Below are 25,933 nucleotides of genomic sequence, written 5' to 3' on the forward strand. Positions count from 1 at the left end.
ACAATCTAAATGGCCATAATTTTAAAGTAAGAAAAAGCAATTCACACTATGGTTTCTACCATGCTAAACAGATGCCTGAGGAGACACTGGAAATGAAATATAAAACGCACCAAATAACAATATGGGAGGATGTAGGGCTGTAGGTGACACTTCTACCTTTTCAATTTTTTTATATTATGGTTATCATATTGTTGATAGGAAGACAAAGTAAAAAAGGGTTCAAGAATGAACATATAGGGGCACCTGGGTGGCTCAGTTGGTTGAGCATCTGCCTTCAGCTCAGGTCATGATCCCAGGGTCCTGGGATGGAGCCCCACGTTGGGCTCCTGGGGAGTCTGCTTCTCCCTCCCCCTCTGCTTGTCCTCGTGGTCTCTCTCAAATAAATAAAATCTTAAAAAAAAAAAAGAATGAACATGTACTCTAAACTGTAAATTAAAATAAATTTTTATTCAAAGCATCTTTTAAAATTACAGCATCTTTATTCTTATGCTGTTATCTCTGCCAAACTACAACTGAGCCATCTGAAGCATAAAACACTTCAAAAATTTGAATGTAAACCACATTTTTAAAACAAAAAGCAGTCTTAACACACCTCAAATTTTAGATGCCACTCTATTTCATCCAAGTATATAGCTTATATCAAAAAAGAACATTTTAAATATTTCTATAGTAATTGTAATAATTTCTTAAACTTCCAATTATACAAATAAAAAATGTTTGTGAATATAACTATTATAGTTGACAAAGGCTGACCAGAAAAAAACAAAAACCCTTACTTTTGAAGGCCTTAAATTTCATTATCCATGAATTGGGAAGTATTTGTATTTTTTAATACAATTTTACTGCCCTTCCTTCTTTAGGTAAGTTCATCAAATTTTAAATTCCCCAAGACTGATGAGTGTTGCTTTTCATAGTTCATTTAAGTTATATTTGAGAGGAAAAATTCTAGAGAAAATGATGAAACCTAAACCATGAAAATTCTGATGCTACAGTCTCTCACTGTGTTTATAAGTGCTGCAAGTTAAAATTCTATATACCAGATTACAAACAAAATTCTTAGACCATTACAAATATAAATTCTCTTATTACAAAAAAGAATCCCTCAAGATTTGTAATTTACTGTACAGAGGAATTACATTTTTAAAGTATGTCCTCATTCATACACATTATTTGTTACTATCATCTTTCACACTTTTGCTTCTTTCCAAGACATTTACATTCCACCCCTTCCCCATGGCTACACATTTTAAACTACCTGTGTACTGCAACACGCTGGAATTTTTGGATAAAGCCTACATTTTAGATAATGTTTAAACTACATCCATAGGCTACTACTTCAAAAAGAAAAAAAAAAGCGCTGAAGAGCCCATACTTCCCTCTATTACTCTGAGGTTTACTCCAATTAAGCAATCTATCAAATTAAGTTTCTGCTTAAACAAAGTTTAAATGGTGGAGGTTTATGCCTACACATAAAGGAGGTGAACTGCTCAGGTCTTGATTTTTCTGTTCATGCTTCAGTATATAAAGTGGTATTTAAAAACCTCATCTATTTGGAAAAATGGCTTAAAACCACCACACAAGTTAACACACTTGCAGTTGAAACTATTCCAGAAACCTACTTATTTGAGTAGCTAATATTTTCTGCAGTGTTTAACTGATAACTAAATTTAGTGAACACAAAATAGCTTGGCATGTTATTCTGAAGTAAAGCAAGAAGGTGGCTTTATGCACTGAAAATATAAATAAGAGGCTTCCATTTGCTAATAATTCTAAACAAGCAGTACAATTAAAATTTAGTGTTTGCTAACAAAAGATCTAAAACAGTTCACTACAAAACCACCCTGTAGGTGTCCCTTTTATCAATAAAAATCCAAGTGCCAAATCTCATTACAGGGCCCATAATATTAAAAAACAAAACAAAACAAAACCAATTACCAAGTTACCTAGACTTTGCAAGATTAATCACTCAATTTCAGCAAATGAGAAATATGCAATGTGCAAAAAGTTCCCAAGTTAACATAATAGGGATGCCAAGTGCTTTTCAAACCTAAACATCATAGTGAGTTGTAAAGCCTCAGAAAGATAGAATAAGACTGATATTACTCCAATTCTGAAAATTCTCAACTACTATGCCAAGATCCTCAAAAATCTCTTCTCTTCCAAAGTCCATAACTTAGAACATCTTCCAAAATAGTCAGTTTTCCACTTCTCAATAGGCACACTATTTTGCAATTTAAAAATACATATCTTACACACATATCTTATCCTTTCTGGCTTGCTTCAGTGTTTACAGTATTGTTAAACATACTAATATACATTGTTAAAAATGATCTTATAAATAATCTATTTCAACGTTCTTTGGCTACATGTACCATTCTGTTTTTTCATATAAGTGTCTTATTCAGAAAGTGCTTCCTGTGAGAACTGCTTCCAATGAATGCATTAAACTTGCAAAATCTAGCTTCCCACAATATGTCTTTTTCTACCCTGTACTAAAAGTCCCATATTTACAAAATATTTTAAACTTTACAACAAATCCATTACCATATAAAAAAAGTGCAATTCTCTCTTACCCCATGTTATGGGGCAATGACATTCTTCATAAATTTCTACAGAATAGCAGCCTATGATAAGCAAATAAGGTGCTTAGCTTATGCCCAAGGATCTACTTTTTAAGTACGCTGGGCAGTACTTTTGTACAGTGGAAGAGTCAGTGTCCAGGCTACTGGCGGAGTGGCGCTCCAGTCAGGTTGGCGAGCTCTATGAGAGCAAGGGCTCCGTGCAGGCGCTCCCGCTGCTCCTGCAGCCGGCGCTGGGCACCGCGCTTCTCATCGTCCTCCTCGTCAGACTGAAGATATTCCAGAGGGTCCTGCTGCTCCTGATCGGCCTTCTGAACGAGTTTTCCTTTCAAGGTGGGGGCGCGCTGCTCTCTCGTTTCCCAATACCTGTATGAAACACACGTACGTTAGCTGTATGTACACACGACCTTTTCAAATGTTTGATTTTTCTTTTGAGAACAGGTTCTTCACCACAGTATTACCTTTTCTGCGTTTTACTTTATAAAGCTATAAAATAATTTCCCATACATTACATATATTTCCCATTATAGAGGAAAAAGTTCAAGGTCAAGAAATTGAGGGACTTGCTCAGATTTCCAAAAATCAAAAATTGGCAGTTCTGGGTCTTCTACTCCATTCTCTAGTCAAGGGTTTTCGCCAATAAACAACAGCTGCCTTTAAGATCATATGTGAAGTGGACTACAGTAAAATACACAATAGTAGAACAAACGTTATATGTCAATTACACCTCAGTAAAGAAATAAACTTTTAAAAAGTAGAATAACCATTAGAAACCTATTTATCCTATTCACAGAGGGATGGTGACTTCTGACAGAGTTAACTATGAGAAACTTGAAACCCACAAAATATGACAGATTAGTATCTGTAACACACACAGCTTATTCAAAAATTTATGAGGCACCACCATTATTCTATTACATAGCCAACTGATAATTTCCTAGAAAAAATGTTCCACCTTTAGGTAAGTGAAGAAAGGCATATTTAAAGAGCAGTAGCACTCCATACAAAAATGTCCCATACAAAGACCTGTATATTAACACCATAGCTTTATTTATAATAGACAAAAACAACTCAAATGCCCAGCCACAGGTGAATGAACAAATAAGCTGAGGTGTATCCATACAATGGATTACATTGTAAGAAGGAATGAACCTAGGGTTGTAAGGTGACAGATGGTAGCTACACTTGAGGTGAACAAACATAATGTATAGACTTGGCAAATCACTATGTTGTATACCTGAAACTAATGTAACATTGTGTGCCAACTATACCTCAAGTAAAAAAAAAAAAAAACTAAACTGGGGGGAAAAAAAAAGAATAAACTATTGATACAGTCAACAACATGGTTGAATTACAAAATAATTACATTGAGTAAAAGAAGCCAGACAACAGAAGTACATACTGTATGACTCCATTCGTATAAAAATCTAGAAAATGCAAACTAGTTTACAGTAACAGAAAGCTGTTGTCTGAGGAGCAAGAAAGCAGGGAAGGGCAGGAGTGATGAGTTACAAAGAGGCACGAGGAAACTTTTGGAAGTGATGGATATGTTCACCATCTTGATTGTGATGATGGTTTCACAGGTGTACACATATGTCAAAACATATCAAATTGTACACTTTAAATGTATAGAATCTATCGTTGTATCAATTGTACCTCAGTAAAGCTGTTTTTAAAATTACACACACAAAAATAATACAACTACTAGATTTCAGGAAATCCAGACATCTCAAACTGGAAAAATTTGGTCAATACTCAAAGGTATAAAAAAAAACATACAAATAGTTCAGTGTCACTTCAAGGACAACTAGGAACAGAGAACAGCAAAGAAGCTTAGCAAGGTCAGCTGGCACCAGGCAATCAAGGACTTTGAATGCCATAACAAAGGGTTTAGACTTTACACTGAGTAGAATCCACCAGTCTGTCACTGAGCAGATAGGAGAAAGGGAGATGAAGGCAAAATGACCAAGAAGTTTCTGACTTGGACAAAATTAGAGTTAATGGGGTGGTGGAGGCCAGGCAGGAGGAAGAAGGAGGGAGGAAGTGATGCAGTAAACAAGACAAACATAATGCTTCCCCAAGTGGAGCTTCTGGTCCAGCAGGGAGGATAGACACTGAACAAATAAATGTGTGATGAAGGTTTTGAAAGAGAAAACACAGTGTGCTGTAAAAGCATCTATTAAGTTGGTCTAACCTTGTTTGTTCTGGGGGTTAGTGAGCAGGTTAGGGAAGGACTTGCTGAAGCAATGTTCAACCCCGGTAAGAAATGAAGAAAGAGCAGAGTGGCTAAATGATGAGGAAAGCGGCATTGTGCGCAGAGGGAGCAGGGAGCAGAGACCTGGGAGCCCCACTGAGAGTGGGGCTGACAAACAGGAGGCCCAGGAGCTGCGTTGCCAGAGGGAGGCAGAGCCACGGCAGAGGGATTGGATTCCAGACTTGATCCTAAGTGCAAAGGAATCCGAAGAAGTAGGGAGGGTCCCAAAGAGCTGATGCTAGTTTGTACACAACAAATGACTACTTAAATCAAGATACCTTTAGAGAAATTTTTTTATACTGGCCCCCTTGTTGCCATTAAAAAAAAAAAAATTTAAACTGGGTGCTTTGTAGAACTTTACTTTAGAAGAACCTCTAGCCTATATCCCAGTAATAATCAGCACATATCTAATACAAAGAAAATGAAGAGAGGCTGCACTGTGGAATAATACAAAAACATACAAAACATTCTTAGAAAATGAGGAAAATTCTTGCTTTTAAAATAAATTGTGGGCTGGGCACTCAGACTAATTAATATCATGTATTTGTTTTCTATCACACACCAGATCCTCGTGCCACTCCTAACAATTCTGTGGCTTAAGGAAATAAAGCACCATTTCAAGTTATTTTATAAAATGTGTATAAAAGCAACTTATTTAAAATGAGAGAACTGTCAAAGCTCCCAACATCAACCCATGCGCTGGGCGGAATTCTGCAGCGGAGTGCAGGGAGAACCTTACTTTGCCAACCACTCGGCAGCAGCCTGGTTGTCCACAGCCTGGTGCTTACTGAGGGCGTCTGTGGGCTCCTCTCGTTTCAGCCTGGCATAAGGGTGCTTCGGACAGTGGCGGTTTGCATGGGTGAATCTGCTTAGGCAGCCTTCAAAACATAGAGGGAAACACTTATCAGAATCTGGACATCCAGCAGACATGGAAAATGTTCAGTTTCCCTGGTATCCAAGAAAAGTAAATTAAGACCATGGGATTTAGCATTCTATAACTTGGAGGAGGGAAAAAACCACCCTAAGGGGAAGCAGTTCCTTCACCTCTTAGTCATGGCAACACAAAGGCATCAACCCCACCAGAAAGTGATTTATTAGCAAAAATGGTCAAAACCTCTGACCTAAGAATTCCATTCTTGGAATCGATTGTAAGGAAACATCCCATAAGATGAACAAAGCTTTACGGAGGAAGCCATGCCCCTCAGCTTTGTTGGCAATGAACAAATTTTAAAAACAAATTTCAATATCCAACATTGAGGCAATCATTGTACATATGCTTAAGCAAATAAAAGTGTGTAAACATTTGTTTTGTTTTGTTTTAATTTAAATTTCAGTTGGTTAACATACAGTGTAATATTGGTTTCTGGAGAAAAGAGTGTAGACATTTGTAACAACTGACAACAACCAAGAGAACCACAGAGCAACAGCACAAACCTATACTGAATTTCAGCTATAACTATGTAAAAATGTGCATAAGGAAAACACCTCAAGAAATTCTGATAGGAGATTTAGAAAATCACTTAAGAAAAGTGGTAAGAAATTACTAACAGTGGCAGTAAAATGGAAAATTTCCCCCTTTGTTGAAAATTTAGACAATGAAGTGTTTCCTTCAATTTAATAGTTAAAAAGTTTAAAACCAAAATAAAAGCCTACTATAAAGGCTGTATTTACTTTTATAGATCTTTCTACCACCTCTAACTGAATATATTATTATTTTTCTAAGTAATCTCTCTGCCCATCATGGGGCTCAAACTCCCAACCTCAAGATCAAGAGCCACATGCTCTGCCAACTGAGCCAGCCAGGTGCCTCCTGAATATACTATTTTTAACTGCCCCTGAAGATTTTCATCTAAAAAGAATATTTTATTTAAAAATCAATCATTTCCCAGAAAATGAGCATGGATCACAATTTAGAAAGAGAGCTTAGGATGTTTTATAAAATTTACATCAAAAGCTCTCCTCCTAAAAAAACCTCAAGTAAAAGATATTTTAACTTTTAACTCACAGCCAGTTCTTACATAAACTTAAGTCCTAACACCATACCATTTTCTGAACAAACAAAAGGTTTCTCTCCGGTGTGAAGACGCTGATGTGTTTTGAGCTGTCCACTTTGAACAAAGGCTTTTCCACAGTCTGGATAGTCACACAGATAGGGTCTCTCGCCTAAGTAGACAAATATTATGTATTATTTCTGAGACAATAAGGTGAGAAGAGGAAGGGACAGAGAGAATCAACCTCTATATGGGTTGTGACTCCTAACAATCAAACATGTCACGGTTTCTCATGTCAAAGCCGCAGTGCTGGTGCTAACAGCATCACTTCTAAGCTACCGAGCAGCTCTCCACTGGGAGGCACTGGAATAATGTCCTTGGGCCTTGAGTTTTTAGGTTCCCGGCTTGAAAGCCTTAACGTTATCTTTGGCTTATCCGGTCATTTTTCTCCCCATTATCCAAGCACTAGCTCTCCCACTCCTGCTTTCCCACTGCAACTTTCCCCGGTCAGACTGGCAGCCCCTCCCACCCAGAAGGAACCCTCGCTGCCCGCTCTATTCCCTGTACAGTACTTCTGGAGTGAATGACACGGAACACTTGCTTTTGTCATATGAACTACCCCCTAAATCACTTCAAACCCTACGACACCCCTTGAACAAGTGAAAATGATCTGCTGACTTTCACTGGTCCCCTAATACCTCTACTGTAGCTACTGGGTTAGAGGGCGGGGTTTATCTTTACTTCACTCCTGAGATTCATTCCATAAGGCTGGTCCTCATCTCATTCTACTTGGAAATCCAATCTTCTCTGCCCGTTCAGATCTTCCCAGTGCTGTAGGTTCTCAGTGAGATTCCTCCTACCTCCCTGCTACCTCCAAGTAATTGCAATATGTATCCCTTCACAAATCAGTATCCACTGTTATTTATGTATCCTGGTACTCTCCTGATACAAAGATGTATAATACTTTGTACTCCATTGCAATTCATACATACAACACAGGGCTAGGGTTGAGAAAGTGACTGAAAATATTGTTCAACTATAATTAAACTTATTATTTTTTGAAAACCCATTCTTTGATGAACAACTATGCACAGGTCCTTCCTATATGATTCAAAGAACAGTAACAAATCCTCCCTAGTTTCTCATTATTTAGAAATGTAGTAAATGATTGTGATAGTTAAACACAAATTAATAAAACACAGGATATGGGGGGGTATTTAAAATAGTAAGAGAAAAGTTTCTGACAAAGCATTTACATACTGGGGCTTAGCCATACCATGCAGATCTTGGGCTCATTTCTCTGGCATACAGCATAGCAGGCCAAGGCCTGAAAGTATTGGGGTGACACATGGTAGACTGGTGATAGATCAGGCCTGAGACTCGGGAATCTTATCATTATGCCAAAGAGTCCTGAACCTTATCTACAGTGGCAACACATACTTTATGGCCTGTGAACCAGTTATCTGGCAGTATTTCAGACTAATTAGATTGAAAAAAATCTGAAAATTCTCAAAACCAGATATTTCAGTTAGTAGTGGTTTTACTGAATGGTACCTAAAGTCAAAACCTCTTGGCCACCTTAGTTTATAACAACTCAAAATTAAACCTTTTTCAGGGATTTAACTAAGAAAACTATATTCTAGCATATTACTAAAATGTATCTTTTCAAAAACAAAAACAAAAACTGGGTGGTGACCATAAACACAGTGGAAAACAATAGGCAACTAAGGCTTAAAAGCCCAAACTCTACCCAGTACTGCCCAATGGAAATATAATGTGAACCACTTCTAGTAACCACATTACAAAAGCAAAAAGAAACAGGTGAAATTAATTTTGAAAACATTTTATTTACCCCAATATATCTAAAATATTATAATTTCAATATGTAATCAATATCAAAGTCATTAAGGACATTGTTTACTCTTTTTCATACTAAGCATGTTTTACACATGTTGCCCATCTCAATTAGACTAGCCAAATTTCAAGTGCTCAAGAGCCACATGTGCTACTGTATTGGCCAGCATCACCCTAGACTCAAGGGTGTGGGAGGTTATAAGGCAGTGGTCATTGCTTTTTTGGTGCCTCAGTGTCCTCATCTGTAAATTATTAAATACCATTATTAGAACCAAAAGGCTCCTTCTTCTGGGGCCAACTTTCTCTGTGGAAAGAACAAGGGCCCCTCTGTTATTTCTTTGCTCTCTCTATGGTATTTATAATATAAGTATAGTTTCTCCACACAAAGAGAGATATGATAGTCCTGGGATAGCTACCTACAGTACATTTAATTCTGAAAAATTATACTTCACCTCAGATTAGATAGCTAGGTCAAACATTCTGATGGCACACTAAGGATTCTAGAAATTCTGCTACAACACTTGACTTGACACATAGTGTGTTAGTATTTGACCTACAAATCAGTTTTAACTGAAGGGCATATCAAGTAAAATTCAGGTAGGTAGAATGATAGAACTAAATTTAGCAATAACATTCCTATGACAACTAGATTAATTACCATGATACCTTTAGAAGTCACATGGTATCAATGTTAAGAAAACCATTCCTTCCTACAAAAAAGAAATGGACTATACAATGCCTGTTTGAAAAAACTTCACAATAAGAAAATATAAAGCAACTAAAATATTAATTTATGGGCCCAAAATCAAATCGGCTTTAAATATTACTTCTACTCAACTTACCTGTATGAGTCCTTTTGTGAGCCTGGAGTGACTTCTCCCGTGGAAACACCCTATTACAGATGTTACAACGGATTCTGCTGGATGAATGCTCTCCTTCATTTATTAGATCCCGGACAGTATCTGCTCTGGGTCTACCACGTCGGATTCCATCCTATTAACAGTTTGTATAAACTTTAATGTAATTTCTTGGACCCACTCATTAAAGTAAAATATCATAATAAATCATTTTTAAAATTCTTGAGTGACATCAGTGAACATGGTAGAGTAGGTAGTTCCAAAGGCCCATCCCACCACAGATCACTGAAAAATTGAGCAAACTGTCAAAATCACCTTTATTACAACTCCAGAAAATAGTTAGAGATTTACAGCAACTCAGTCAACACTGAACCAAGAAACAGGCAATTTGAAACAGTAGGAAAGCTTTGCAGCATTTTTACTGCTTGCCCTTGCCTCTCCCTGTGGCCCACAGTAGTCTTAAAGAGCCTTCATTCTCAATATGGGAACTTAGTCCCTGGCTACAGAGACAGCGAAGCAGACCTGATTCTAAAAGACTTGTGTTTGTCTGTCTTGACCTGTCTGAGGGCTACCTGAAGAACTGACACAAAGTGTTTGTCTTTTGTTTTACCTAACTTAGAACTCTCTTTGGGCAAAAAGCAGTTAAACAGAGGGCATTGCTCAAAAACTTTGTAAGGCCAAGAGTTAAGTTACTGTCCCCTGGGGCAAAAGATTTCAATTGAGACAAAAGGACACATCAAAAGCCTGGGAGGAAAAGCTGGACAGAGAGTTTCTTTGGGAAATTAGTGCATTGAAAAGTGCCCTGATATCCTAAAGATAAAAGTTTAGAAAGCCACACACTTAGCCAGGGCAGGAAGCAGGCTCAGAACAGACCCATAAGACCCTAATAAGCTTTCACCTCTGACTGGTCCTCTGCTAGGCACAAGCAGGAAATGAAGACTAAGGCAGAGCTGTAATGAGTCTAAGCATTAAAGGAGAGCTACAACACAGAGCCATTTCTGCAGTCAGGAGTTTCTTCCCTTTCAATTTTTGGCTCCAGGCATTCAAGAAAATCTCTAGCAATGTTAAGCTGACTACAAGCTAATGAAACAGAAATTTAGAGAACAAATACAACAAAGACTAGAGTTTATAAAAATAGTTTGAAAAATTCACAAAACAAATAACTACAACCCGCAGCACACAACAAAAACTCTGAGGAAGGAGAAGAATCTGATTTCCAGAGTCACAACATTACAATATTCAAAACATCCCATTTTCAACAAAATGTTACAAACATGTAAAGAAACAAAAGTATGGTCCATACACAGGAGAAATTAATAGAAACAGACCATGAGGCAGTATACACTGGTCTTACTAGACAAAGACTTTAAATGAACAGTCCCAAATATTCCGAGAGAGGTAATGGAAACCATGGACAAAGGACAAAAGGAAAAACAGGAGAACACTTTCAATAAACAGAAAATAACAATAAAGAAACAAATTAAAAGGGGTGCTTGGGTGACTCGGTTGAGCATCCAACTCCTGATTTTGCCTCAGATCATGATCTCCCGGTCTTGAGATCAAGCCCCACATCAGGCTCTGCACTCGGCAGGGAGTCTGCTTGAGATTCTTTCCTTCTGCCCCTTCTCCTGCTTGCACTCTTTCTCTCTCTCTAAAATAAATAAATAAATCTTAAAAAAAATTATAAAAAGAAACCAAGTAGAGATTCTGGAGCTAAAAATTACAATAAACGAAATGAAAAAATTCACTAGAGAATCTGAATGGCAGATTTCACTGTCAGGAAGAATCAACAAATTTGAAGACAGGTCAATTGAAAATATCCAGTCTGAGGAACTGAAAGAGAAAAGAATGGACAGAGCCTAAGACACCTGTAGGACATCAAGTATCTTAGTCCATTTGGGCTACTATAACAAAATACCACAGACTGGGTAACTTAGAAGCAACAGAAATGTATTTCTCACAGTTCTGGAGGCTAGGAAGCCCAAGATCAAGGCACCAGTGTGGTCAGGTGAGGGCCCTGGCTGGCACCCTCTAGCTGTGTGTTCACACTGGAGCTCTCTGGAGGCTTTTTCATAAAGGCTCTAATCCCCTTCAAGAGGACTCCACCCTCATGACATAAGCACCTCCCAAAGGCTCTAACTCCTAACACCATCATCTTTGAGGGTCAGGATTTTATCACACAAATTTTGGGGTATACAAACACTCAGACCACAGTATCAAGCATACCAACATACACATCATTAGAAACCCAGAAGGCAAAAGAAAAATGGGTGAAAGAATATTTGAAGAAATAATGGATGAAAACTTCCCAAATTTGGTAAGATATAAGTCTAAACATCCAAGAAGCTCAATGAACTTCAAGAAGAATAAACACAAAGAAAGATACCCACTGAGACACATTAGGTCAAAATGTCAAAAGACAAAAGGCAGAGAATCTTGAAAACAGGAGAAGCAATTCATCAGGCACAAGGAGTCCTCAATAAGATTAACAGCTGATTTCTCAGGAGAAACTATAGAAAGCAGTAGGATGACATGTTTAAAGTGCTGAAATTAAACAAAAGTCAACCAGTAATCTTACATCCAACAAAATTATCCTTCAAAAATGAAGAATAAATTCAGACATTCCCAGATAAACATAAGCTGAGAGAGTTCATGGCTAGTAGACCTGCCCTACAATAAATGGAAAGGGAGTTCTTCAGGCAGAAATGAAAGGGCACTAGACAGAAACTCAAAGCCATACAAAGAAATAAATAACACTGATAAAGGTAATTACATAAGTAAATACAAATGCCAAAAGTGTTATATTTTTGGCTCATAACTCCTCTTTTTCTCCTATATAATTTAAAAGACAAATAAATGCCAGGTGCACCTGGCTGGCTCAATCAGAGGGGCATTCGACTCATGATCTCAGGGTCGTGAGTTCAAGCTCCATGTTGGAGGTAGAGATTACATAAATAAACAAACAAACTTTTTAAGAAAAAATAAATGTCACATGTATTTAAAAAATTACAAATCCATGTTAATGGGAACATAATATAAGAAGATGTAATTTGTGACTATAACAAAGAGGGACAGATAGAGCTGCATAGGAGCAGAGTTTTTGTACACTATTGTAGCTAAGGTGGTCCTAATTAAAAAGATTGTTTTAAGTCTAAGAGATTAATTGAAATTCCCAGGGTCATTGCTTAAAAAAAAAAAAAAACCTAAAAATCAAAAGAGGAAACAAGAATGAAAATAGTATACTACAAAAAATAAAACAAAATAAACACAAAGAAGGCAGGCAGTAAGAGAGGAATTGAGAAACCAAACAGGTATAAGACATATACAAAACAAATAACAAAATACCAAAAGTAAGTTCTTCCTTAACAGTATTCACTTTAAATGTAAATAGATTAAATTTGCCTATTAAAAGGTAGAAATTAGCAAAATTGATTTTTTTAAAAAAATGATCCAACTATACGCTGCCTACAACAGACTTCTTTAAATCCAAAAACACAAATAGGTTAAAAGAGAAAGGATGGAGGGGCTCCTGGATGGCTCAGTCAAAAGAGCATGCAACTCATGATCTCAGGGTGGTGAGTTCAAGCCCCACCTTGGGCTTAGAGCTTATTTTAAGAGAGAGAGAGAGAGAGAGAGAAAGGATGAAAAAAGGGATAACAATTATAAACACTCACTCACCTAACAACAGAGCCCCCAAAATGTATGAAGCAAAAATTGACAGAATCTAAAGGAGGAGGTCAAAATAGGTGGAGACTTTCACTTTTAATAATAGATAGGACAACCAGGCAGGTCAACAAAGATATAGAAGACTTGAACAACACCCCAAGCCAACTAGACCTAATACATATACAGAACACTCCACAGCAAAATATGCATTTTTCTCAAGTGCACATGGAATATTCCCAAGGAAATACCGTATGTTAGGCCAAAAGCAAGTACTGATAAATTTTACAAGACTGAAATCATCCAAAATATCTTCCGTGACAAACATGGAATGAAACTATAAATCAAAAACCAAAAGAAAAATGGAAAATTCACAAGTAGGTGAAAATTAAACACAGTCTTGAACAGCCAGTGGGTCAAAGAAGAAATCACAAGGAAAATTCAAAAATACCCTGACACAAATGAAAACAAAAACACAATATTATCAAAACTTAGGGGATACAGTTCTTGGATCAGAGGGCTTAATAGATGATAACAATGCTACCCAAAGTGATGTACAGATTTAGTGCAATCCCTATTAAAATTCCAAAGGCTTTTTTTTTTAGAAATGGAAAAAGTGATCCTCCAACTCATATAAAATTACAAGAGACTCCAAATAACCAAACAATATTTAAAAAGAGCAAAGCAGAAGGACACACATGTCTATATTTCAAAACTTACTACAAAGCAGCAACAATCAAGATAGTGTGGTCCTGGCGTAAGGAAAGACACGTAGACCAGTGAAACAGAATTGAGAGGCAAGAAATAATCCTTATCTACGGCAAACTTATTTTCAACAAGGGTGCCAAGAACATTCAATGGGTAAAGAATTGTCTCTTCAACAAATGGTTCTGAGATAACTGCATTTCTACATACAAAAGAATGAAGTTGGATCCCTACCTCACATGATATTAAAAAAAATAACTCAAGGGGTGCCTGGCTGGCTCAGTCAGAAGAGCATGCAACTCTTGATCTCAGGATAGTGAGTCTGAGCCCCACACTGGATACAGAGATTAATTAAATGAATAAATAAACAAAAAAAAATTTACCGGTGCACCTGGATGGCTCAGTCAGTTGAGCATTCAACTCTTGGTTTCGGCTCAGGTCATGACCTCCTGCTTGAGGAGTCTCTGCCTTTGCCCCTCTCCCCACTCACATGTATTCTCTAAAATAAATAAATCTTTAAAAAAAAATTAAAGTGCATCATGAACCAAAATGTGAGAGCTAAAACTCTAAAACTCTTCAAAGAAAACAGGGATAAATGTTCATGAGCTTAGATGTGGCAATGGATTCTCAAATATGGCATCAAAAACATAAGCATCAAAAAAAAAAAATAAGCATCGGGGTGCCTGGGTGGCTCAGTTGATTAAGCATCTACCTTCCGACCTTCGGCTCAGGTCATGATCCCAGGGTCCTGGGATCGAGCCCCACATCGGGCTCCTTGCTCTGCGGGAAGCCTGCTTCTCCCTCTCCCACTCCCCCTGCTTGTGTTTCCTCTCTCGCTGTGTCTCTCTCTGTTTAGAAATAAATAAAATAAATTTATTTATTTATAAATAAAATCTTTAAAAAACAAAACAAAACAAAACAAAAAAAACATAAGCATCAAAAGAATAAATAAGCTGGCCTTAAAGTTACAAAATATTTGCATGTCAAAGGACATTCTCCAGAAAGTGAAAAGACAACCTTACAGAACAGGAGATTAATCTTTGCAAATTATATATCTGATAAGGGTCTAGTATCCAGGATATTTTAAGAACTCTTAACATTCAACAACAAAAAGACAAAAAACCCAACTTAAAAATGGGTAAAAATCAGGGTGCCTAGGTGGCTCAGTCAATTAAGCATTGGACTCTTGATCTCAGGGTGGTGGGAGTAAGCCCCATCTCGGGCTCTGTGCACAGCGGGGAGCTGCTTGAGATTTTCTCCCTCTGCCCTCCCCTCCTCCAAAATAAATAAATAAATCTTTTTTAAAAAAATGGGTAAAAATCTTAAATAGGAATTTCTCCAAAGGTGTTATGCAAATGGGCAGCAAGCTCAAGAAAAGATGCCCAAAATCATTAAAGAAATGCAAATCAAAATCAGTGAGGTCAATTATCTCAATAAAGCTTGACCAAAAAAATTAATTTTTAAAAAAAGGACAGTAAGACACTACTTCACACCAACTAGATTATACTAAAACAAAGAAATAGGAAATAAAAGTAGTTTTTGGCAAAAAAGTAGAGAAATTGGAGTCCTCAAAAATTGCTAATGAGAATATAAATTGGTTCAGCCACTATGGAAAAAATAATTTGAAGTGTGGTATAATGTCATATATATATATATATATATATATATATACACAGCCAATGGATGTTAATCAGCAATAGAAATGATACATGCTACAGGGTAGATGAACCTCAAAAACAGTATGCTAAGCGAAAGAAGCCAGACACAAAAGGCCACATATTGTATGATTCCATGTAATGAAATATCCAGGATAGTTAAGTGCATAGAGACAGAAAACAGATTGGTTTCCAGAGACTGCATGTGGTGGGGAATAGGGAGTAACTACTTAATGAGTACAGGGCTTTCTTTGGAGGTAATGAAAATGTTTTGAAAAAATTTTTGGAGGTAATGAAAATATGTAGGTGGTAGTTGCACAACATTGTGAATTACTAAATGTCACTTAATTACACCTTAAAATGGTTAATTTTATGTTATGTGAATTTCACCTCAATTTTGCTTAAAAACTAAGGAATCTGAATATACTATGGATGTTAGTCAATAAGCAATGTATCAATTTGGTTCATTAATTGTAACACATATTCCATGCTAATATAAGGTGTTAGCAATGTGAAAACTGGATATGTGATTTATGGGAACACCCTGTACTATCTTAACTTTTCCATACATCTAGAACTAACCTAAAATAAACATTCACTTGAAAAAAAGTCTTTCTCATTTTCCAGGTTAGGTTAAATTTTACACATACAAGTTACATGAAAAATGATAAAAGGATTATGTACAACTATATCCAAAATGAAGATGCTTTTACTGCCTGCAATATAAAAAACCTAAAGTCTTCCAAACGCTTACAAACATCAGGCCAAAACCTTGATGGATAACAATAAGCTCCAGGAAAAATCCATTCAGTCAATTTTCACTTTGAAAGAAAAGCCCAATCTCAACACGGATGAGTTATCTTATAGGATAAGTCATGTTTAAAAAATTCTTAGATATTAAAATCTATTTCCATAACAATCAACAGATGGAAGCAATCTAAATGTACATTGGCAGATGGATGAAGAAAAGGTAGCATATACAATACAATGGAAAATTATTCAGCCTTAAAAAAAGAATCCTACCAAGTGCTATGACATGATGAACCTTAAAAACATCATGCTAACTGAAATAAGCCATTACAAAAAAATACATACACACACACACACCACAAACAAATTCCATATGATTCCACTTATATAAGGTAGAATTAACCAAACTCTCAGAAACAGAAAATAGAATGGTAGTTGCTAGGGACTGTGGGGAGAGAGGAAAGGGGAGTTCAATGGGTATAGAGTTCAATTTTGCAAGATTAATAAGATCCTGAGATCTGTTACACAACAATGTGCATATAGTTAACACCAAAAAATGATTAAGATGGTAAATTTTGTTACATTTTTTGCCACCACAAGAAAAAAAAAGCAACGTGGAAAGGCACTACAGCACATAACACTGTAAAAATATTCACTGCCCCTGTCTCACTCTGTGTGGGTACCAATGAGGCAAATTTGACCACATGACTTCCTTTGGCCAATAAAATGTGAGTGGAAATTATATGTATATAAGCAAAAGCCTTAAAAGCCATCACATGGTTCCTTTTCATCTCTCTTTTCTCTCTGCCTTGAGAACCAAATGTCCCAGGTAGGGGATGTTCCTTCTGGGTCCCAGAATAAATAGGACAAGGCACATACCTGCAGTCAACCCACCCAAGACATATAACATGAGCCATGATTAGGCTGAGACTGGGATTTTTAAGTTTGTATTCTACAGCACGCTTTAGTTTAAACTAACTGACTAAGGCACTTTGTCTTTTGGGGGTTTTTTTATTGTTGTTTTTAAAGATTTTATTTATTTATTTGACACAGAGAAAGAGAGAGAGCACAAGCAGGGGAGGGGCAGAGGGAGTGGGAGAAGCAGGCTCCCCACCAAGCAAGGAGCCCGATGTGGGGCTCGATCCCAGGACTCCGAGATCACGACCTGAGCCGAAGGCAGACGCTTAAGACTGTGCCACCCAGGTGCCCCACGCACTTTGTTGATAAGTATTTGTTGACAGGATAAAAATCTCATCAATTCTTTGTTGATACTGAAATTGCCAAAAGAGATACATAATTGATGTCTTTCCTCAACATTATATAACTCTTTAAGAAGTTTCCATTTATGGTGCGCCTGGGTGGCTCAGTTGGTTAAGTGTCTGCCTTGGGCTCAGGTCATGATCCTGGAGTTCCAGCATCAAGCCCCGCATCAGGCTCCCTGCTCAGCAAGAAGTCTGCTTCTCCCTCTGCCCTTCGCCCAACTCATGCTCTCTCTCTCACTCTCCCTCTCTCAAATAAATAAAATCTTAAAAAAAAAAAAGGAGTTTCCATTTATAATGAAGCTAGGAATTGGCAAGGCCCTGGACCTTGACTTACTCATGTTTAAGTCCAAAATAGCAAATCTACTTGTAGTAATTATTGGCTGTTTTCAAATATTTTCACCTTCACCTTTACTTCTTGGCTTTGATTCTCACTAGTTACATTTAGCTCTAGTCTTGCTTGCTAAAACTGTTAACCCAGAGTTAGCAAAAAAAGATCTAACCAGGAGTAAAATTGGAGAATTCATTTCCATCATTTATTGAGCCACAATAATTGGATTGTTGCTGGTTATGTTTATATAATTCCTTTAAATCTTGTTTTAAAAATGTAAAATGCAAAATAAATAAATAAATCATCTAAGATTCATAAAAATAGCAGGTGATCCTGTTAAGAAATGAAACATGAAATCAGGTTAATTAAAAACCTTAGTGATATAATTCCTCTGCCATGAAAGGATCTTTTCCTAATATTTTTTAAATACATAAAAATGCAAACGCAAAAAAAAATGAAATTGGACCACTTCCTTACAGCATACACAAAAACAAACTCAAAATGTATTAAGGACCTATACGTGAGACGTGAAACTATAAAATTCTTAGAAGAAAACATAGGCAGTAATTTCTTTGACAGTGGTTATAGAAACATTTTTCTAGATATGTCTCCTAAGGCAAGGGAAGCAAAAGAAAAATTAAACTATTGGGACTACACCAAAATTAAAAGCTTTTGCACAATGAAGGAAATCATCAACAAAACCAAAAGGCAACCTACTGAACGGGAAAAGATATCTGCAAATGATATATCTAATAAGGGGTTACTATCCAAAATATATAAGAAACTTAATAAACTCAATACCCCAAAAAAAATCTGATTAAAAATGGGCAGAGAACCTGTTTAGACATTTTTCCAAAGACATACAAATGGCCAACAGACAAATGAAAAGATGCTCAACATCACTATTCATCAGGAAAATATAAATTAAAAACACAGTGAGATATCATTTTACCCTTGTCAGAATGGCTAAAATCAAACAGACAAGAAATACCAAGTGTTGGCATGGATGAAGAAAAAAAGGAACACTATTAGTGGGAATGCAAATGGGTGCAGCTACTGTGGAAAATAGTACAGAAGCTCCTCAAAAAAATAAAAATAGAATTACCATCTGATCCAAGAATTCCACTACTAGATATTTAACGAAAGAAAACAAAAACACTAATTCAAAAAGATATATGCACCTATGTATATTGCAGAATTATTTACAATAGCCAAGATATGGAAGCAAATCAAGTGTCTATCCAGATGAATGGATAAAGATGTCTTACACACACACACACACACACACACACACACACACACACACACAAAATGGAACATACTCAGCCATTAAAAAGAACGAAATCTTGCCATCTGCAACAACATGGATGGACCCAGAGGGCATAACATTAAATTAAGTAAATCAGAGAAAGACAAATACCATATGATTTCACTCATATGTGAAATTTATGAAACATAACAAAGAAAAAAAAGACAAAAAAACAGATTCTTAAATACAGAGAACGAACTGGTCATTGCCAGCGGGGAGGTAGGTAGGATGGGTGAAATAGATAAAAGGGATTAAGATTACACTTATCTTGATAAGCACTGAGAAATGTATAGAGTTGTTGAATCATTATAGTGTATACCTGAAACTAATAACACTGTAGGTTAATTCTATTTAAAAAAAAAAAAAACCTTAATGTTACAACTCCTGTGCCATGAAAGAATCTTTTCCCAGTATTTTTTAAAGATTTTGTTTATTTATTAGAGAGAGAGAGAGAGCGCCGGGAGAGGAAGAGGGAAAGAAACCTAAGCAGACTCCTCGCTGAGCGTGGAGCCAACTTGGGGCTCGATCTCATAACCCTGAGATCAGGATCTGAGCTGAAACCCAGAGTCTGACGCTAAACCAAATGAGCCACCCAGGCACCCCTCCCAGTATTTTTAAATACATAAAAACATACTGTTGTTTCTATTATACCTTGAAATAACTGATTAGTTAGTATCAAAATTTTTTGGTTATCCATTACTATTTTATGTTTCTAGTAAAAAAAAAAAAACTATTTTCAAGCATGTTTAATGGGGGGGTTGACTATTTTAAAAGTTAACAATTTGCTTCCCAGTGCATTTTCCAAATGAGAAATAGAGAGCTAAAAAAATACAATATAATACAACAGCCTAGCCAGATACAGGTAAGGCTTCACTGAGTTTATCATTTCAACTGAGAAAATTAAGTAAGGCAAGTAATCATCTCATGCCCTAAACAAGTGAATAAAGAGCATCTTTTAACCATACATACAACAATAAGCTGTGTTACTTAAAGAAGGTTCTTTTCATTTTGGCCTTAGCAATAAAGCCATGTTTCTAGGTAAATTTTGACAATTAACAGAGTGTTAACTAACTCATCAGCAATCAAGTATACCTGTAGTCTGACACACTAATCTTGTCAGGACAGCTTGATGGTTCACAAGAGAAAGTAAGCGAACAAGAAATGCAACACAGGGATGCCTGGGTGGCTCAGTTGGTTAAGCATCTGCCTCCAGCTCAGGTCATGATCGCAGGGTCCTGGGATCGAGTCCCACATGGACTTCTTGCTCAGCAGGGAGCCTGCTTCTCCCTCTGCCTGCCGCTCCCCCTGCTTGTGCTCTCTCTCTCTCTCTCTCTCTGACAAATAAATAAATAAAATCTTTAAAAAAAAAAAATGCAACACATTCTATTATGTGGCAACTACTGTGAAATAAGCTACTAGAAAGAAGCAAAATGATTAAACTGCCAAAAATATTTGCATACTTTGGTAAATTTTTCAGACAGAATTTTAGTACCACTGGAAGGTAGATTAGTGATTTTCAAAGTGTTTTCTGAAATCATACATGATAAATGTTTTGAGTTTTCAATGTCAATAACTATCTTTAAAAAGTTATTTAATAAAATTTGGGTTATTTCTTAAGCCACTTTGAATAATGTACATTTACCGAGATTTTAGAAAAAGTTATATTCAGGGCGCCTGGGTGGCTCAGTTGTTAAGCGTCTGCCTTCGGCTCAGGTCATGATTCCAGGTCCTGGGATCGAGCCCCGCATCGGGCTCCCTGCTCAGCGGGAAGCCTGCTTCTCCCTCTCCCACTCCCTCTGCTTGTTTTCCCTCTCTCACTGTGTCTCTCTCTGTCAAATAAATAAATAAAATCTTTAAAAAAAAATTCAAAAAAAGTTATATTCAAACTGGGTATTCATGTGATGACCAAAAAAACTAAAAGTCCTTGTCACATTTTTATACAAAGTAAAATTTAAATAAAATGCACAAACACAACCTAGAAGGAAAAGAAAAATAGGTCTCAGAGGAAGGCATATGTACCTTGACAAGAAAATGAAAAAAATGTAATTGATCACATTTCCCTTTTCAAATTCAGGTGTTTTTTTTTTAAGATTTTATTTTTTGACAGAGAGAGACACAGCAAGAAAGGGAACACAAGCAGGGGGGGTGGGAGAGGGAGAAGCAGGCTTCCTGTGGAGCAGGGAGTCCAATGCGGGGCTCGATCACAGGACCCTGGGATCATAACCAGAGCTGAAGGCAGACATTTAACAACTGAGCCACCCAGGCGCCCCTCAAATTCAGGTTTAGATCCAAATATCCTTTGGCTTTCATATCTGCTTCCTCATTCTATCCCCCACCTTGACCTATCTGTACAACTTTCTGAGTCTTAATTTGCATTTGTCTGCTGTATTTTGTGTATCCTCATAAAGCATTTCAGTTGAGATACATATAGGTGTAAATAATGTGCATTTCATAAATCTGCTTTCATCAGCTAGGTACTATAAAAATAATAAATAAACCCCTAAAGTCAATTCACACATGATATATAGAGGAGCAATATCATGTAGGGATTAAGAACAAGGGCTCTGGAAGGTTCCAATCAGTTCTGCCATTTACCATATGATGTTAACTAAACTTAATCTTGGGGATTCTTTTCTCTAATTCTTCCTTGTTCATCTGGTAAACAAGATAAATTAATTAAAGAATTCAAAACACTCAACACAGAGCCCAGCATTTTGTTATGCCAGGCAATAAATGGTTGCTACTATATTAACATGTTTAACATGGTGCTGATCAAAATTATATGTACTAATCTGCTATTTGTAAGACTATGTGCAGTTTTCAGGTGATAGAAAGGGTGGGTGGGAAAGGCAGCTGGCAAGTCCTGAAAAGTGAATGGTATTTGAGGCCATGCACAGAGAAGCCGAACCACACAGGTCCCACAGTGAAGAAGTAACCTCGTGAACATAGTCTGAGTAGAGAGGGTACAAGGTGCAGAGGCTTGGAAATAACCTATAGCAGAGAGAAATTAGTCCTGCTCCCTTCCGCCCCTCCTGGAATTCTACAAACGAAGAGAAGATAGTGCTAATATATAATTATACCCCGACAGTACTAAGCAATCTTGTGATGAGGGGCCAAAATAAATTGGTAGATGACGCCTGTTCTCCCCACAGGCAGGGGAGGCAGCGTAGGGCAGGAACAAACAAGGGAGCAAGTAAGAGCTGACACTTGATGTGAGGGTCTCAGATGTTAACATCTCCCCTGGGAGCAGTGGCAACGAACAGACAATAAACAAACACAAATGTTGTCCTTAAACTCACAGCCATTACTGCCTCTAACCTGTATACTGAGAAAAGGGGCTAGGGGGAAACATGTTACTGTTCTCCCATCTTTCCATAAAGTAAACAGATTCAGTCAGCACAATTCACCCACGATGCATGTAGAGATAAAGAACTACAAGTACTTTAGAGAAACAAAACAAAGTAAAGGGGGATGGAACCCTCTATCTGTAGCCTAGAGTATACTGATCACAAATGAAACTGGTTAACATCCTTAAATAAAAGTATATTCCAGACCTTTCCCCTCAAGATGGGAAAGCTTAATGAATGAATTTTTGGAGCTGTAGTTGGATTTCTTCATTAACTAAAGGACAAGTTAAAATCAATTCATCTAGTAATTTTGAAATATGACTGAGGAGAAAAAAATGAAATACAAAACAGCCTTTTCACTTTTTCATATTCTTCATAATTTCTAGTATTATTTTACCTCTGAAAAGAGGTAGACAACAGAAGAATTAAAATTCAAACCCATGCAGTGTGTGAGCAACTTTTATGCAAGGTTTGTGAAGATAAGTCTCTTTTAGGCCAAAAAGAACATACCTGTAAATTTCATTTATCTATTATATTAATCTTTTGGGATAACCCAAAATTAGATTAAGTTATTATTAACAAAATAATAAATGTAAAATCTTCCACAATTATTTGTGCATGTATGCCTTTATTGTTCTTAACTATAAAACCTAATTTTTTTAAAGGCTAAGTATGTTAACACAGGAAAATATCTAGACTACTAAACCATCTTTTTTTTTTTTAAGATTTTATTTATTTATTCATGAAAGAGAGAGAGAGAGAGGCAGAGGGAGAAGCAGGCTCCCGAGGAGCAGGAAGCCTGATGCGGGACTTGATCCCATCTTGCTACCTAGTGACAGCAGCAGTGATTGTTTCCTTCAGAAACTCACTCAGCACTGTTATATTTCCACTGCTTGTCTTTTCAAATTTCTACTGTTTCAAATTTTTACTGAAGTGCCCCTTCAAGAGTTGAAAGGGTGTCAAAGCACAGTTTTATAACTTTGTAGTTATAATATATATACAGTAGTTAATAATAATGCAACTAGTAACAAAGTGTGTATCAATTTCCTCAGGGCTCAAAACACATAGAGTTTCAACATCTTTGCTACTGCATGTAAACTTGTTTCAATTTATAGATACAGTATTACCAATATAGGCACTTATCCACTGATTTACTTGTTTTATCTTTAGTCAACTGCTTATCTGACATAACCATTTAACAGAGAACCTGAATATTAATCTTATATTAACACAATTCATTAATTACACAAATATTTACCAAGCATTTTTATTCAGCGTTTAGAATGTGCGGTATTAAAGTTGAACAGTCTTCCAGAGAAAAATGATGCCTGCCCTCTAGGAGCTTACAGTCTATAGAGATAACTGTATGTCAGCAGAGAGGCACTCTGAATACATGCTTCAGGATCAGGAGCCACAAAAACTCGACCGTAGTCCCAGCTCTCTCCCACTACCTAGCTGTGTGACCTTGGGGAGGCCCCTTCACCAATCCCTGTAAGGCTTAGTCACCCGATCCGTAAAATGTAGACTTGAACCAAAACCAGGTAGTCACATCTTGCTCAGCTCTAAACAGTCTTAGAGTGCGAGCAATTCGAGGTTAACGACAACAGCGTCCCAGTCCACTGTGTGCTCTCAGGAACTAGCAAAGTAGTACGCTGAATGAATGAGAGGCAGAGAAGGCCCAACTTCTAAGATTCCCCTAAGTCCCTTCTCGCTCTTCGGCCATCTCTGCAGGCCATCTCTGTAGGGCCGGGGTATCTGCACTGATGGAGCAGAATCTACGCAAACCCCTCCCTTCCTGCACCCAGAGGAACAGCTGAAGGCCCGCAGCTCCTCCAATCCCTCTCGGGCCAGACAAGACTCAGAGATCAGCAGTGTTCGTACAGCGGCGGACCTGCCTCCTCCGCGACCCCACACTGAGCGGTCGCTCACTGCACCTGCTGCGGAGTCGCCTCCCGGCCAGCCGCCTCCCCTCCGCTAGCGTCACGTGACCGCCGCCCCGCCTCCCCACCCCGCGGGGACCCGATTTTTGGCGCGCGGCAGTGACGTCAGCGTCCTGTCACCCGCCCCCGCCGCGGCCGGAGCGACCTCACGTTTTAAACTCGGCCCCGCCCCGCCCGCCGCGTCCGCGGGCGCTGCCGGCTCCCGGGCAGCGCCGTTAACGGGCCCTGGCTGCCCCGCGCCCCTCCTGCCCGCCCGCGCTGCTCACCTTGAGGTGGCCGCTGTCCGGACTGCTCGCTTCCTCCTCGTCCTCACCTCCCGAGGCGGCGGCGGAGGCGGCGGGCGGGGGCGCGCCCCGGCCTCGCAGACCCGGGTGCTCGGCGGCGGCGGCGGGCAAGGCGGCCGAGGCGGCGCCCCCCGCGGCCCCGGGGCTGAGCGTCACGTTGTGCGCGTTCTCGCCCCAGCGCCACGGATACACCATGAAGTCGCTGAAGCCGGGGCTGGTGGGGATGAGCGGCGGCGGCGGCTCCGGCTCCCCACCGCCGCCGCACGTGGGCTTGATCGGGGTCGTCCTGATGACCGACACCAGCACCCGCTTTGGGGAGTCGTGGCAGAAGATGACGGGCGGCGGCTGCGGCGGGTTGTCCGCCATCGGCGCCTCCATGCCCCGGATCATCGCCCGGCCCCGATCCGCAGCTCCGGCAGCCGCACTCCCTCAGCCCTGGTTTGGCCCTTCGCTCCGCTCGCCCGCGCTGCTCCCGAGTCGCCGGCGCTCAGTCCCGCCGGCTCATGGCTGGCGGACGTTTCCCGGAATCCTCTTGCGTGGCGGCCAGCGAAGGAACTGAGCGGCTCGGTCGGCACTTCGCGGCCAGCGCCAGACCCCCAGCCCTGGGTCAGGCCCGCCCTCCCCTCTTTGTACTCCCCAACGCAGGCTGCAGCGGCGGGAAGCTGCGGCCGGCCTGCCTTTCGGTGACAGGAAAGCAGGACGTGCTGCGCCGAGCCCCCGAAAATAACAACCTGCCGCCTGGGTCACTGCTCCGGCTTTTCCCGCGTTACATTTCGCGCCTGGGCGGAACCAATCACCGCTAGGCCCCTGCCCGCTGGCCGCAGCGACGAGTGACAGGTCGCGCGAGCCAATGGCCGGGCCTGGACTTCTTTCTAGCCGAGTGAGGCGGAGCCGAGCCTGCGCGCGGGTCCTTTCTGCCACGCCATTGGTCGCCGTTCTTATATTTTTTTTTTTCCTGCCTCTAGGGCCAACTGCGTTCGAAACTCCGGGGGAGCGCGCGACAACGGCACTCGCCCAGACACACCCGCCAGGAGCCCCGCCCCCGCCGTCCTTATGCGCGGGTTGTCAGTGTCGGGGGCGCGGGCAGGGGAGGGAGGCGAGAGAGTTACTGATTGGAGGGGCATCGGCGAGGGGGCGAGGCCGGGGGCTGTCGTT

General features: G+C 39.1%; 1 protein-coding gene across 1 annotated transcript; it reads right to left on the reverse strand.

The window, feature by feature from the left end:
• Positions 1–724: 724 nt before the first annotated feature.
• ZNF367 (zinc finger protein 367) lies at positions 725–25,470 on the reverse strand. Its single transcript, XM_028122280.2, has 5 exons — positions 24,761–25,470; positions 9,521–9,671; positions 6,877–6,996; positions 5,573–5,711; positions 725–2,945 (listed from the first exon to the last, which is right to left on the reverse strand). Exons 1-5 carry the CDS (start codon positions 25,166–25,168, stop codon positions 2,723–2,725), a joined length of 1,041 nt encoding a protein of 346 aa, XP_027978081.1. The 5' UTR covers positions 25,169–25,470; the 3' UTR covers positions 725–2,722.
• Positions 25,471–25,933: the final 463 nt, after the last annotated feature.

The sequence above is a fragment of the Eumetopias jubatus genome, unplaced genomic scaffold, assembly GCF_037043125.1.
Source record: "Eumetopias jubatus isolate StellerSeaLion01/CBP00866 unplaced genomic scaffold, mEumJub1_p1.0 scaffold_15, whole genome shotgun sequence".
Taxonomy (NCBI): domain Eukaryota; kingdom Metazoa; phylum Chordata; class Mammalia; order Carnivora; family Otariidae; genus Eumetopias; species Eumetopias jubatus.

Coding starts and splice junctions, on each gene's coding strand:
- ZNF367 (XM_028122280.2), bottom strand. CDS start 25,168: ATGATCCGGGGCATGGAGGCGCCGATGGCGGACAACCCGCCGCAGCCG. Junction 9,672..24,760: donor CGGACAGCGGCCACCTCAAG/GTGAGCAGCGCG, acceptor AACTGTTAATAG/GATGGAATCCGACGTGGTAG. Junction 6,997..9,520: donor TCACAAAAGGACTCATACAG/GTAAGTTGAGTA, acceptor TTGTCTACTTAG/GCGAGAGACCCTATCTGTGT.